This window comes from Theropithecus gelada, chromosome 1 (genome assembly GCF_003255815.1).
Source record: "Theropithecus gelada isolate Dixy chromosome 1, Tgel_1.0, whole genome shotgun sequence".
NCBI lineage: Eukaryota > Metazoa > Chordata > Mammalia > Primates > Cercopithecidae > Theropithecus > Theropithecus gelada.
Window position 1 is genome coordinate 197,793,347 of NC_037668.1, and position 13,001 is coordinate 197,806,347.

The 13,001-nt window shown below is 48.0% G+C and overlaps 1 protein-coding gene and 2 non-coding genes across 4 annotated transcripts in view; 1 reads left to right on the plus strand and 2 right to left on the minus strand.

Moving 5' to 3' along the window:
* MPZL1 (myelin protein zero like 1) overlaps positions 1-771 on the minus strand; it is a 61,953-nt gene extending 61,182 nt beyond the window's left edge. For both annotated transcript variants that reach the window (XM_025390422.1, XM_025390414.1), the window contains exon 1: positions 485-771. In XM_025390422.1, the coding sequence (XP_025246207.1) occupies positions 485-575 (91 nt within the window). In that variant the 5' untranslated portion in view covers positions 576-771. The remainder of the gene's footprint in view (positions 1-484) is intronic.
* Positions 772-7,254: 6,483 nt separating this feature from the next.
* TRNAP-AGG lies at positions 7,255-7,326 on the plus strand. The gene has a single exon. It is a non-coding gene; the product is annotated as a tRNA-Pro (tRNA).
* Positions 7,327-8,008: 682 nt separating this feature from the next.
* TRNAP-CGG lies at positions 8,009-8,080 on the minus strand. The gene has a single exon. It is a non-coding gene; the product is annotated as a tRNA-Pro (tRNA).
* Between the last annotated feature and the right edge of the window lie 4,921 nt (positions 8,081-13,001).

Here is a 13,001-nt window from a genome sequence, read left to right on the forward strand (position 1 = left end):
GAGCATGGGAAAGGCAACTTACAAGTACAATAAAACCCTGGCTTAACAGGAAACGAACCAACAAAGGCCCTACAAATGAAAAACCTGCAACCTTCCGCCACCTCCCAAAGGTGGAGAACGCCAGAACCCTAGTTCCCGAATCAGAATCCGGGAGGGCCCAGACGATCCAGAGTCACTGTGAGGAGAGGGCAGGCGGTGCCGCGAGGGCTCACCGCAGCCGCCCGCCGGGCCCGCTCCCCATGACCGCCCCCCGGGAAGGAGCAAGATAGAGCGCTCTCCCCTCCTCCTCCGCACTCGAGGATCCAGGAAGGAGAAGAAAGAGGCTCTGCGCCTTCCTGGCCCGTCGCGGGGGCCCGCGTTCCCCATGGGCTGGGTTCCCCCTCCCCACCTGGGGTCTCAGCACGCGCGCCTGGCCTGCGAGGGGCGTGTGCCGGGCCCGGGAGCCCCCCTCCCCGGCCCCAGCCCTGGTCCTGGCATCACTCACAGAGCCCGAGCGCCGCCGCCAGCACCGACCACAGCCAGCGACTACTGTCTGGGGCTGCAATCACCGCCCCGGCTCCGGCGGGCGCTGCCATCGTCCAACCGCTGCAGTCGCCGCCGCCGCGCCCCTAAGCCCCGGTCCCCGCTGAGGTTGGCTCGGCTTGGGGAAGACGGTTCTGATCTCTCCGCCACCCGAGCCGGGTGGCACCTACACGCTGCGCTCCCCACTCCGGCCCCAGCCGCGGCTCGCTAACTCTGCACCCAAGCCTCAGCCCGGCTCCGGCCCTCACTGTCCGCTCATTGGCCTGCCCTCGCCCTTTTAAGGACGCGATTGGAGAGACAGGCTGTCCATCACCCGTCCACGGGGAAGGCCCCGCCTCCTCGGTCCCACCCAGGCGGCTTGGCCCCGCGCGGAGGCCGGGTCTGCAGCGGTCCCAGGCCAAGCCGAGCCCTCCGCCTGCCTGCGTGGCTGTCTGCCTGCGGGCCCAGCCAGCCAGCGTCTCCTTTGCCTTTCTCAGGGTCCAGTCCCATGGTCCTCTTCATTGTCTCTCCTCGCCACGGGTCTTTGCTGGGTACTAACCTCGCCTCCGCTTCAGCTCTTCTTGGTCTCTGCCGGCCTCACCTAACGAAAAAGAAACAATTCATTTACCTTAAAAAGAAAGAAAAGACAGAATGAAAAATAGTGAGGCGTTCAATTGATGGGGGAGAGACTTCTAATTCAGTCGTGCAGGTGGAACACGTTCCCCTTGCCCTGTCCCCAAGGCCTGTCCTTTCTTTGCGTGGACTAGATAATGTATGTGTCGCAATTTGCGAAATCTGCTAGTTTAAAAAAAAGTCTCCATCTTGTCCTAACCTCCTCTTAGGAACCTCCCTCCTGGCTTCAGAAGGATGGGAATCTGGAACTCGGGTTTCCTACTACCTGGAAAACAAATAAAAATGCTTTTTGATTGTTTTGCTTTTGCATGTCAGTGTTCCTGTCTGTGTCCGTGAAAAATAGAATGCCGAAGTTCCCCGACACTGATTCTGAAGTGCCCTGCAGAAGTTCCCGACACTGATTGCTGGCCCTGCTCAACTTGGTTACGTTGGCCCAGAACAGTCTGCCACCTACGGGTTGTCTAATCAGTAGGGGAAGTATTTGGAAGGATTCTTATGAAAATGACTTACAAAAGGGAAAAATGGAGGGACAGGGGCACAAGAAAGATGAGTGTGAAGGAGGAACAGGGAAGATTCAGGTGGGAGGCTGATACGGTGAGGAAGGGAAACAAGCTTTAGACAATTAGGACAAGAGCCGGGGAAGAGTATGGTGAGAACCCAAAATGCAACCTGTCACTTCAGGGTTTTGTCTAAGGTCAGTCTTAACAATGCCATTCCTGATAGCTGTGCTGTTTTAGCTAACACTGTAGTACAGCAAAATTATAAGAACATTAGAAAAAAAACTAAAAAAAAATACCAGAACCACTTCGCCCTATTTCTGTCAGCAGATCCTTTTGAAGTGTGTCTTACATGCCATAGGTTGGAAAAGATACCAATGCATTAATTGAACCATGGATGTAGAACGCCTGGGCTTTACTCTCAAGAAGCACATCCTCTACTAGGGGTACACAAACAAGTACTCGAGTAAAAATGAGGGCTGGGCGCGGTGGCTCACACTTGTAATCCCAGCAGTTCGGGAGGCCGACGCAGGCAGATCACGAGGTCATGAGTTCGAGACCAGCCTGGCCAACGTGGTGAACCTGTCTCTACCAAAAGATACAAAAAAATTCGCCGGCCATGGTGGCGTGCTGCCCGACTATACCCAGCTACTCGGGTGACTGGGGCAGGAGAATCGCTTGAACCTGGGAGGCGGAGGCTGCAGTGAGAGGAGATCAGGCGCCATTGCACTCCAGCCTGGGCGAGAGGGCGAGACTCTGTCTCTACTAAAAATACAAAAACTTACCTGGCGTGGTGACGGGGGCCTGTAGTCCCAGCTACTCGGGAGGCTGAGGCAGGAGAATGGCGTGAACCCGGGAGGCGGAGCTTGCAGTGAGCCGAGATCGCGCCACTGCACTCCAGCCTCGGCGATAGAGCGAGACTGCGTCTCGGGGGAAAAAAAAAAGGGAGGGGGGTAAGAGTGAATAAGGATGAAACCCAAAGCCAGCAGAGACAGTGACACTCAGCAGTGTTTAAAGCTTCTCTGCTGATTGTGATGTACCTCAGCCACATATACCTCGCTCTCCCAAAATCCACTGGCCCAAGAAGCATCTAGAAAGATTCACCAAGGATGAATAAAAGTTCACCAGAGAGCAAACAGGAAAAGAAAAAGAAAACTCAGAGAACCGATGAATAAAGGTTCACCAGAGAGAAAACAGGAAAAGAAAACTCAGAGAACCGAGAAAACAGGAAAAGCACACTCATCGACAAATGAAACCACCTACCAAGTGTGAGAAACATCAGGTTTGCAACTTGAGGGGAGTGAGGGGAAGAGGGGAAGACAGAATGCCAGGAAAGGAGGCTGCGGTCATATTTTGAAGAGCCTTGAGTTGTTTTTTCTGGAGGCAGTGGAGAGTGGTGAAAGGGGTGTAGGAAGTTCAGATCTGTGTTTTAAAAAGGTAACCACTGCAGCAGGGCAAGAATGAAGAGGGCAGGAAATAAGGTATTGACAGTGGGGATAAGAAGACAGGATTTGAGAGACATTTCACAAAAAGAACTGCAGGACTGGATATAAATTGGATGAGAATATAATGAAGAGAAAAAGAGTCTCAATTTCTAGCCTGTCTATCCTTGTCTTCAAGATCTGTTGCCAGAGGAAAACTGGAATGTGAGTGTTGTTCCAGGAACCCTGAGAATTTGACTCCTCACAGATAACAATCAGACAGATTCAAAGAGGAATCCCGGGCCACCTTGAGAAAGATTTGCCTGAAGCCAAATCAGTTTCACAAAGAATGTCTTAATCCAGAAGCATTGTTGCTAGAAAATTTTGAAAATTGGAAAATTAGAGTTCTAGTGTCTCCTTCCCCTGGGCACAGAGACACCAATTCGGGGGAACAAGGGTAAAAGGGTCTTTAGGGAGGTGTTAATTCTTACAGGAGAAGGCTGTGTTGCCAGACTTCTAAATTCACTGTAGCTGGGATAGAATTTTCCTCAAGATACACTGTCTTCCTGGGCCCTGCAACCATCTGTGTACTGCATCTGCTTCACAAGGACCTAATTCTAGGGAAGCATGTGCCTGGACAGACAGCGCAGGCCTTTCTGCCACCAAATAAGGATGTTTCCTACTGTCAATGAAGCAATCGATATTCTGAGTTTTGTTATTGTCAGTCTTTCTGCATCATTGTTACGACAGTCAAATGAAATACTCAAGTATTTGGTCTGCCGAGTAAAAGACAAGTTCCTTTTAATGATTAGAGAGAAGTAGAAGTTGGGGGAAAAAAACCTAAAATGATAATAGCGATAGTAAATTCAAATGGAAAAAGAGAGCGAGCAGGGAGACTCCTTGAGACTGAGGCTTTCAGATATCTGAAGTGGTTACATTATTTTCTCTAACCAGTTATATTCTATGGCTTCCTCATTTTAAGGAGAAAAGCAGTATAAACTTCTTAGGTGTCCAGGGCATATTTTTTTCCAGTTAGATTTTGATGAATACACAATCCTGGCAATCTAGAACTTGTTAACATTGTACAAGGTATTCTTATCCTCCCTCCTTTCCTGGAGCCCTAAGAACTGAAGACTCAAGTTAGGGCAGTTTGAAATGAAACAAAGAAGGGTGAAGACAGTGCTAGATTTTCTATAATTTTCTGTTGTCAAACCATAGGAAGAAAGTTGACAGTCTGAAGTCGGCCACACAGTACTTGTTGTTAAATGTTTGTTGAAAAATGAGCAGGCCGGACGCGGTGGCTCACGCCTGTAATCCCAGCACTTTGGGAGGCCGAGGCGGGCGGATCACGAGGTCAGATCGAGAACAGCCTCGCCAACATGGCGAAACACCCCGCTCCGCCCCCACCGCCCCGTCTCTGCTAAAAATACATTTGGTGCCGGCCTTTTTTAATTCCAGCTACTGGGGAGGCTGAGGCGGGAAAATTGCTTGAACCCGGGAGGCGGAGGTTGCAGTGAGCTGAGATTGCGCCACTGCACTCCAGCCTGGGTGACAGAGCAAGATTTCTGTCTCGGAAAAAGATAAAAAAGAATGAGCAATGAATGAATGAATAAACCGATGAATGCATGACACATGAAATAAAATTAATGAATGGGTCTATTTAGGATAGTCACTCTGTCTACTCGTTTCCTATCTGGTTGGTTATTTGCTAGAATGACAATTCACAATTACTGTTTATCAACGTGTTTGTCAACGTGATATGGAAGCAGAATTCTAGGAAAGCTAGAATAACGCCATTTTAAGTTCGGCTCCATTTTAGGACTAAGAAGGCACACTCCTTGCCTGCCACGACCCATAGTCATGGGATGTTTATAGTTAAGTAAACAGCCTGAAGATCTCCAGGACCCACTCCTACAACAGCAAGAAGTCCAAATGTCCTAATATCCACAGCAATATATGCCTTTAAGATATCATAGTTATGCTTTTATGTATTCACCAATAATTGTCTTCTTTAAATCAAGAGAGTAGGCCGGGCGCGGGGGCTCAAGCCTGTAATCCCAGCACTTTGGGAGGCCGAGACGGGCGGATCACTAGGTCAGGAGATCGAGACCATCCTGGCGAACACGGTGAAACCCCGTCTCTACTAAAAAATACAAAAAACTAGCCGGGCGAGGTGGCGGGCGCCTGCGGTCCCAGCTACTCCGGAGGCTGAGGCAGGAGAATGGCGTAAACCCGGGAGGCGGAGCTTGCAGCGAGCTGAGATCCGGCCACTGCACTCCAGCGTAAGCGACAGAGCCAGACTCCGTCTCAAATAAATAAATAAATAAATAAATAAATAAATAAATAAATAAATAATAGAGTAACAAATTTTGTCATGTTGTCTGCTCACCCGCATGTAGGCACAGCTTAGCTTAGCTTTTACATAGGTAAGATCACTCTATAAGAAAAACTTAAGGACAGGGTGTTTCTCCTCCTACTTTCTGAGGATGTCCTGCTCTGTAAGAGTAGTTTCCAATAAACTTGCTTCTTTCATTACGCTCTGCAACTCAACCTGAATTCTTTCCTGCACGAGATCCAAGAACCCTCTCTCTAGGTCTGGGTGAAGATCCCTTTTTCCGGTAACAAAAGTACTAAAATGCAGTGAGCCATGATCATGCCACTGCACTCCAGCCTGGGTGACAGAGTGAGACCCTGTATCAAAAAACTAAACAAACAAACAAACAAAGCACCTAAAATTTCTATTGTTAAGGAATTTGGGACAAATTGTAACCATTCAGAATTATTCATTGAGCACTAGCTTTCCTATGGTAAGCCTCAATGCTAAGTATTTAAGAATTTAGGGCCGGGCGCGACGGATCACGCCTGTAATCCCAGTACTTTGGGAGGCCGAGGCGGGCGGATCACCAGATCAGGAGATTGAGACCATCCTAGCTAACACGGTGAAACCCTGTCTCTATTAAAATACAAAAAAATTAGCCGGGCCTGGTGGCAGGCGCCTGTTGTCCCAGCTACTCGGAAGGCTGAGGCAGGAGAATGGCAAGAACCCAGGAGGCGGAGCTTGCAGTGAGCTGAGATCTCACCACTGCACTCCAGCCTGGGCGACAGAGCGAGACTCCGTCGCAAAAAAAAAAAAAAAAAAAAAAAAAAAGAATTTAGGCGAGGGGCAGTGGCTCACGCCTGTAATCCTATTAGGGAGGCCGAGGAGGGTGGATCAGCTGAGGTCAGGAGTTCGAGACCAGCCTGGCCAACATGGTAAAACCCGTCTCTTCTAAAAATACAAAAATTAGCTGGGCGTGGTGGCCTGCGCCTCTAATCCCAGCTACTCCGGAGGCGGAGAATCGCTTGAACCTGGAGGGCGGAGGGGGCGGAGGTTGCAGCGAGCCGAGATCACACCACTTCACTCCAGCCTGGCGAAAGAGCGAAGCGAGACTCCGTTTCAAAAAAAAAAAGAAAGAAAAAAAAAAAAGAATTTAAAATATAGTTAAGAAGCCATGCCTACTATATCTAATTAAAGATATTGGGACAATCGAACAGCAATCACACAATTGGTTACCAATTCTACAGTACAAATCAGTGTTGGTGTAGGTGTCTTGCACTCTAGGAAGTTACAGTTAGAGGAGATAAGATTGAAACCCAGTTATTTACCACATACAATTGGTTTTGATATGTTAAAGGATCTTTCTCTGGGAAGGTTAGAGTTTGGGATTTATCCAAAAGCAAACAGGTTTTCCAGCTGAAGAGAACACTGAGTAAAAACAGAGATGAGAATTCACAAGGCTAAATAGGTGGGGCTTTGAATACTACAATAAAAAATATCGGCAAGAAACCGAGATTTCAACATTACAGAAAAGTGCGAAAGAGAACGAATGAAACATCCAGAACCCAGTAACGGAGAGAGTCTGGAATCTGCCACAGTGACACTGTCCCACACTCAGAGCCATTTATTAGCCATGAATAGAAATAAAATTACAGTTTTCGAAATAACAGGTCGATATTATACTGATAGTGACAACTACTTTGCTTTCTTCTGTGTTACTGATTTTTAAAGAGCAAAACAGAAAAGAAAGAAAATTGAAAACGCATAATCTATAGAAAGCAAACACAACCCAAAGATCGAATCCTAACATGCGAACAACCACATGAGGGCGCCTGACTAAATAGCTATGCATTCCTCAGCGATGACGGCAACCGAAAAGCGTGTCGGCTCGTTGGTCTAGGGGTATGATTCTCGCTTAGGGTGCGAGAGGTCCCGGGTTCAAATCCCGGACGAGCCCTCTTTTGTAGTAACAATCTCCTAAGTGCATGTTTTGTAGATAGATTACTAAACGTAATAAACACAGGTTGGTCAGAGTAAAACACAAAATTGAGACTTTTAGAAACTTGGAGCACACTCCACGTTGGAATACCATTAGAAGGCCTCATTTTGAAAATGCAAAAAGTTTGCTAGTAATGTAGTATTGTACTATGAAAACGTCGTTCCTACCTGTCTATTCCTGGATGCAGCGCATGTACAGAGACATCGGGAGATCTGCTCTTGGTTGCCTATGGCGTGGTTTAAACTCATCCACGACAGTGTCCAGCACCGGGGGGGTATCTCCCGAGCGCCCCTTTCCTCGGAAATGCTCATTCCCGAACCCCGGGACCTGCTAATCCATGACGCCCCCTGCTCGTTTGGAGGAGTTAAAGGCGTGCACAGGATTCCGCACTAGGCGTCTGTTTTTCAAGTGTGTGTTTTACATGGTACAAAGCAATTTGAATGCGTTGCCCTTGGGCGTACAGTAACCATATGTTGTATTAATTGAGCTCACATGGTCCTTCGCTTCAAAACACAAAGGGGATCAACATTTGAGCTCATGGGACCAGTATGCTTTCATTTAAGTTTCTGAATGGAATATGGGGGACAGGGGGGAAAAATCTGTTTTTAAATTTCGGGTGTAGGTGGGGGGGTAAAAGCCTGGGCTCGTCCGGGATTTGAACCCGGGACCTCTCGCACCCGAAGCGAGAATCATACCCCTAGACCAACGAGCCGCTCTCGGCAAAGGTGCTCCCAGCGCTTCCCTTCAGCCTTGTTCCGCCTCTCGCCTCACGTTCCGAACAACCACAACCTGCGACCCTTCTGCTGCGTGTCCTCTGATTCCCTAAGCCTCCGGTCCGGAGCGCTTACCGCCCAGCCGCGTAGAGGAGCAGGGAGGGACAGGCTTTTGCCTGGTCCGGCCGTTCCAACCCCCCATCGCCGGCATGGCCTCCACGTTCTCACGCGCTCCCGGAAGCCGCCTTCCGGAGCCCGGGCTGGCCCCGGCGGTTCTACTCGCAGTGTTGGCGGGCGCCGGGAGTACCGGCTGAGGAAAGTGCGCAGGGGGCAGGGCTCCTCAGGACGCAGCCCGGTGCCAGGTCCCCCGTCCAGGTGAGAGGGCAAAACACCACAAGGACCTGGAAGAACGCCCTGACCAGGCTACAGAGCGATGGATTCCTTTTAGGCTGAACTGAAAGTAGCCTAAGAATGCAGGAGTGTTTTCGAAATAAGGGACCTCTGCACTTGGCCACGCCCCGCCCAGCGCGTCAGTGCACGCAGAGCTGGGCCTGCTCGCTCCGCGACTGGGTCGGTGAATGAGGATGGGAAACTCGGGCGAGGGAAGGGAATACCCGAATCCTGGCTAAGAAAGGGGTGGTGGGAGACGAAAGAGTGAATATTAAGTTAACTCCCCGAACCTTCATTTGGGGGTAATGCACTCTTTTAAGCCCTTTGCTTGTATTGAACTCACCTGATATTCGTAATAATCACCTAGGTGCCATTGTATCTCCATTTGCAGATGAGGAAACTGAGGCTCAGAAATGTTAAGTCGCTCACATAAGTCCACAGGGCTAGGAGCTGGCGGTGGCGCTGGTCTAGGAACTCCCGAGGTCCTGGAGGGTGGGAGAACTGGGGGCTGGGGCGTATAAAAGGGACTGAAGAGTGGGGGAGAAGATTGGTACCTTGGTAGGTTGGAGGAGAGAGGGCAGTGGCAGTGGGCCTGGTCTCCTCCCTCCCATCCAGCAGAAAATCTGAGCCTGCCCTACGGCCCTTCCGCCCAGAGGAGCTGGAGTCCGAGTGCGGGGTCTCCCGCGGGTGTGGATTCCCGGCCTGGGGGTCTAGCTCGTCTTGCCTGCTTTCGGACTGCTCTCACCGCTTCCCCCCGCCCCACGACCCCCGCCCGCCACCCTGCACTCTGGCTCCTTGCAGTTTGTGGCCAAGTTGCAGAGGTCCCTTATTTCTAAAACGCTCTTGCATTCTTAGGCTACTTTCAGTTTAGCGTAAAAGGAACCCATTGCTCTGTAGCCTGGGCAGACCGTTCTTCTAGGTCCTGGTAGTGCTTTTGCCTTCTCACCTGCTAACCGAGAGCTTCCCACGTGCACCCGCTTCTCTGCTCTTTTCTCTCTCTCCCTGCCTTCCTTTTAATGTCAGTGAGCTTTTGGGACGACACTTAGCCATAGGAGGTCAGGACCAGGGTTCCTGCCCGTGGGGAGCGTAACAGGGGAAATGCAGTGAAGACACCTCAGAACAAACAGCGAGCACTGAAAAACCTTTCTTTAGCCCACTCTGGCGCTGTAGAGAGCCCTGTCGCTGGCTGGTACAGGGCCCAGGTCTAAGGTGGGCAGCCCTGTCTACGACTTCTATTTGTTTGGAAGTGCGTAAAACTATTGACACTCTCTGCTTGTCTGAGACCACTTTTCTTCCTCCCACTGACCTAAGGTGTGAGAACTGGATATTGCTTTTTTTCTAGGCTGGAGTGCAATGGTGCGATCTCGGCTCACCTCAACCTCTGTCTCCCAGGTTCAAGCGATTCTCCCCGCTCAGCCTCCCAAGTAGCTGGAATTACAGGCATGGGCTACCACGCCTGGCTAATTTTGTATTTTTAGTAGAGACAGAGTTTCTCCATGTTGGTCAGGCTGGTCTCGAACTCCCGACCTCACGTGGTCGGCCTTTCTCGGCCTCCCAAAGTGTTGGGTTGAGCCACCGCGCCCGACTGGATATTGCTTTTAACACACTGTTTGGTAGTTTGAGGGTGGTCAAGGGTGGGGAAGGTTGGGGAGAGAGTTTTCATTAGGGCAAGTCCTGAGCAGCTAAGTGTCACCCTCCTTCCCTTTGAGAGTGTGCGTGCCTTCGCTGGGGCTCTCTCTGCCTTGCCTGAGCTCATCCCACTCCTGGGAGCTCTGACTCATTCCTGCCACTCACCATATGCGTGGTACATGACAGAGCTGGACACTTCTTTTATCTTTGCTGAGTATACACTCTCAAGTGTTTTTTGTTTGTTTGTTTTTGTTCGTTGTTGTTTTAATTTCCCAAGCCTGGGGAGAGGGATAAAAAATGAAAATAAGTTCGCAAGTCTGCTTTTCCATTCCTTTAAGTTGTTTGTAATGGCTTCATAGTATCCCATCAAGTTAATGGCACATCCTTTTCTTAATTATTCTTCCACTGTATGATAAGTAAGTGGTGTCAAACATTTCATTGAAATTTTGTGTATATAATTTTTTTTTTTTTTTTTTTTTGAGACAGGGTCTCACTCTGTCACTCAGACTGTAGTGCAGTGGTGCGATCATGGCTCACTGCAGCCTCAACCTCCTGGGCTCAAGTGATCCTCCCACCTCAGTCTCCCAGGTAGCTGGGACAGGCATGTGCCACCTACACCTGGCTAGTTCACCGACACGTGGCTAATATTTTTGTATTTTTCTGTAGAGATGGAGTTTCACTATGTTGCCCAGGCTGGTCTCCAACTCCTGGGCTCAAGTGATCTGTCCACCTCCGCCTCCCAAAGTGCTGGGATTACAGGCATGAGCCACTGCACCCGGCCCCTTTATATGTACTTTGGATTATATTTCCTTAGAACACAATCCCAGAGTTGGTCTGGTCACAGGGATAAACACTGGTCCTTGGCCACTTTTATAATTCTTGATGCAATTATGTGCTAAGGAGCGTGGCTTGGCTGGTTAACAAGTAAGATGGAAATGTGGAAGAAGAGGACCAGTGGCTCTTGGAGAACTTTAAAGCCCATGATTTCATCTTTTAATTTCATTTAAGGGTTTTGATGGCATCAAAGCTTTTGAGAATGGTGATAATGTTAAAAGTATTACTGACAACAACAATTTTGACTTGGGGTCAGAGGTGTAAAAGGGAGTAAAAGAAATTAGAAAACTAGTAAATCCATTGGGAGATGATTAGAATAACTCCGGGATGACATTATTGAAACTGTGAATGGGCATTTAAATCACTTGTAATGAGGATTCAGTGACTATTTAATAACTAAGATTTGCTGGCCACTGAATTCTTACCCAATTTAGGCTTAAGAGGTGCAGACTTGGCTCTGTCTAGCAAGGTCAGTCCTTAGAAATGAGAATACAATTAATTACATGGGTTCACTACTCCAAGGAACCTTCTCGCTAACTTGGCACACAGGACTGGCCTCATGCTCATATGCTGAGCCTTGTTTGCTGCTTGTGTACGAGAAGGCCATGGCAGTTGTCTTGGTAGGCTTGTGTCACCCACAGCAAGCCTTCCTCCAATTTAAACAGAAACTTGGATCTGACTGAAAATTCATGTCTTTTTCCAGATTCTAGTCCAATATCCAGCAAAAGCTTCAGCTACGTGTTACTGAATACGTTTCTATTTGGTTTCCCTCAATGATCCTTTTTATGAGGTTTAGATCATGTGTCCCTCTGAATTTTGCAGTCCCTTCATTGAACCACTATTAATTAATTCTTGGAACTCCCTCAGCCTCTTCATTTTTCATTCAAAAGGTTTTGCTTGTTTTTAAGTTTTGAGAGTACATGAGGTCGGAGGGATAATATGAATCTTAGATCTAGATTGTGAAAGAACTGCTCTCCACTAGGACACCTTCACTTCTACCAGGGAATCTTATTACGTGTTTATCTTATTACCCTCTGTTTTATACAGAGCTAGTTCTGGTCAGATGTTTCTGGTTAACACAAAAATGTATCGTTTTCATGATCAAACTTGTGATTCTTTATGAAGACATGCTCATGACAGCATGTTACGAAAAAGAAAGAGAAAATTAGATATAGTAAAATCCCAATTTTGCACCAACCAAGAATTAAAACAAACGTATATAATGCACTGAAAAAAAAAAAAGAAGAAAATCCATAAAATAGTAACATTAGTTATCCCTGGATAGTGGACTTAAAAACACTTTTTTATTTGCTTCTTAAAATTTTTTCTTTCCCCCCCCACCAATTTTCTAAAAGAAAGATGCATTGCTTTTACAATGAGAAAAAAATAAGGATAATTAACATTTTTAAGCCACAAAGAAAACAGGGGTCTTAAAACTGCATTTCTTTTTTTGTGGTAGAATGAATAGAGACACAGAATTAGAAGCAATGTAAAGCAGGCCCTGTTGTGCTTCTCCATCCCTTCTGCTTCCAGAGGTGGTCAATAAGCCTGTTTGTATCACTCCTGAGAGGCCAGGTGCAGCTGTGATGGGGATGTGCCTGGCACTGTCTAGTACGCGTGGCTTCCTTAGATAGTCAAACAGCAGTGACTAGTGTTGGAGGTCCTATTGTTTGAAGAGGCTATTGTTTTCTTGGAGAGGAATGAGTATCTGTGTCTTGGTAATGTCCATCCTTTGAGTACCAATCACATAATTATTCTAGAATTTTGTTTCTGCATGCTGGTTAAAGTGCAGTTCAGTCTACTCATTCTTTAAAACAGAAGAAACTGATAAATGTGATAACTGACTTAAGGGTTTACCCAAGTTAGAGTAACTTTCTCTAATTTCTTTCTTTTCTTTTTCTTTTTTTTTTTTTTTTAGAGACAGTCTCACTCTGTCACCCAGGCTGGAGTGCAATGGCACGATCTCGGCTCACTGCAACTTCCACCTCCCAGGTTCAAGCGATTCTCCTGCCTCGGTCCCTGGAGTAGCTGGGATTACAGGTGTGTGGCACCATGCCCAGCTAATTT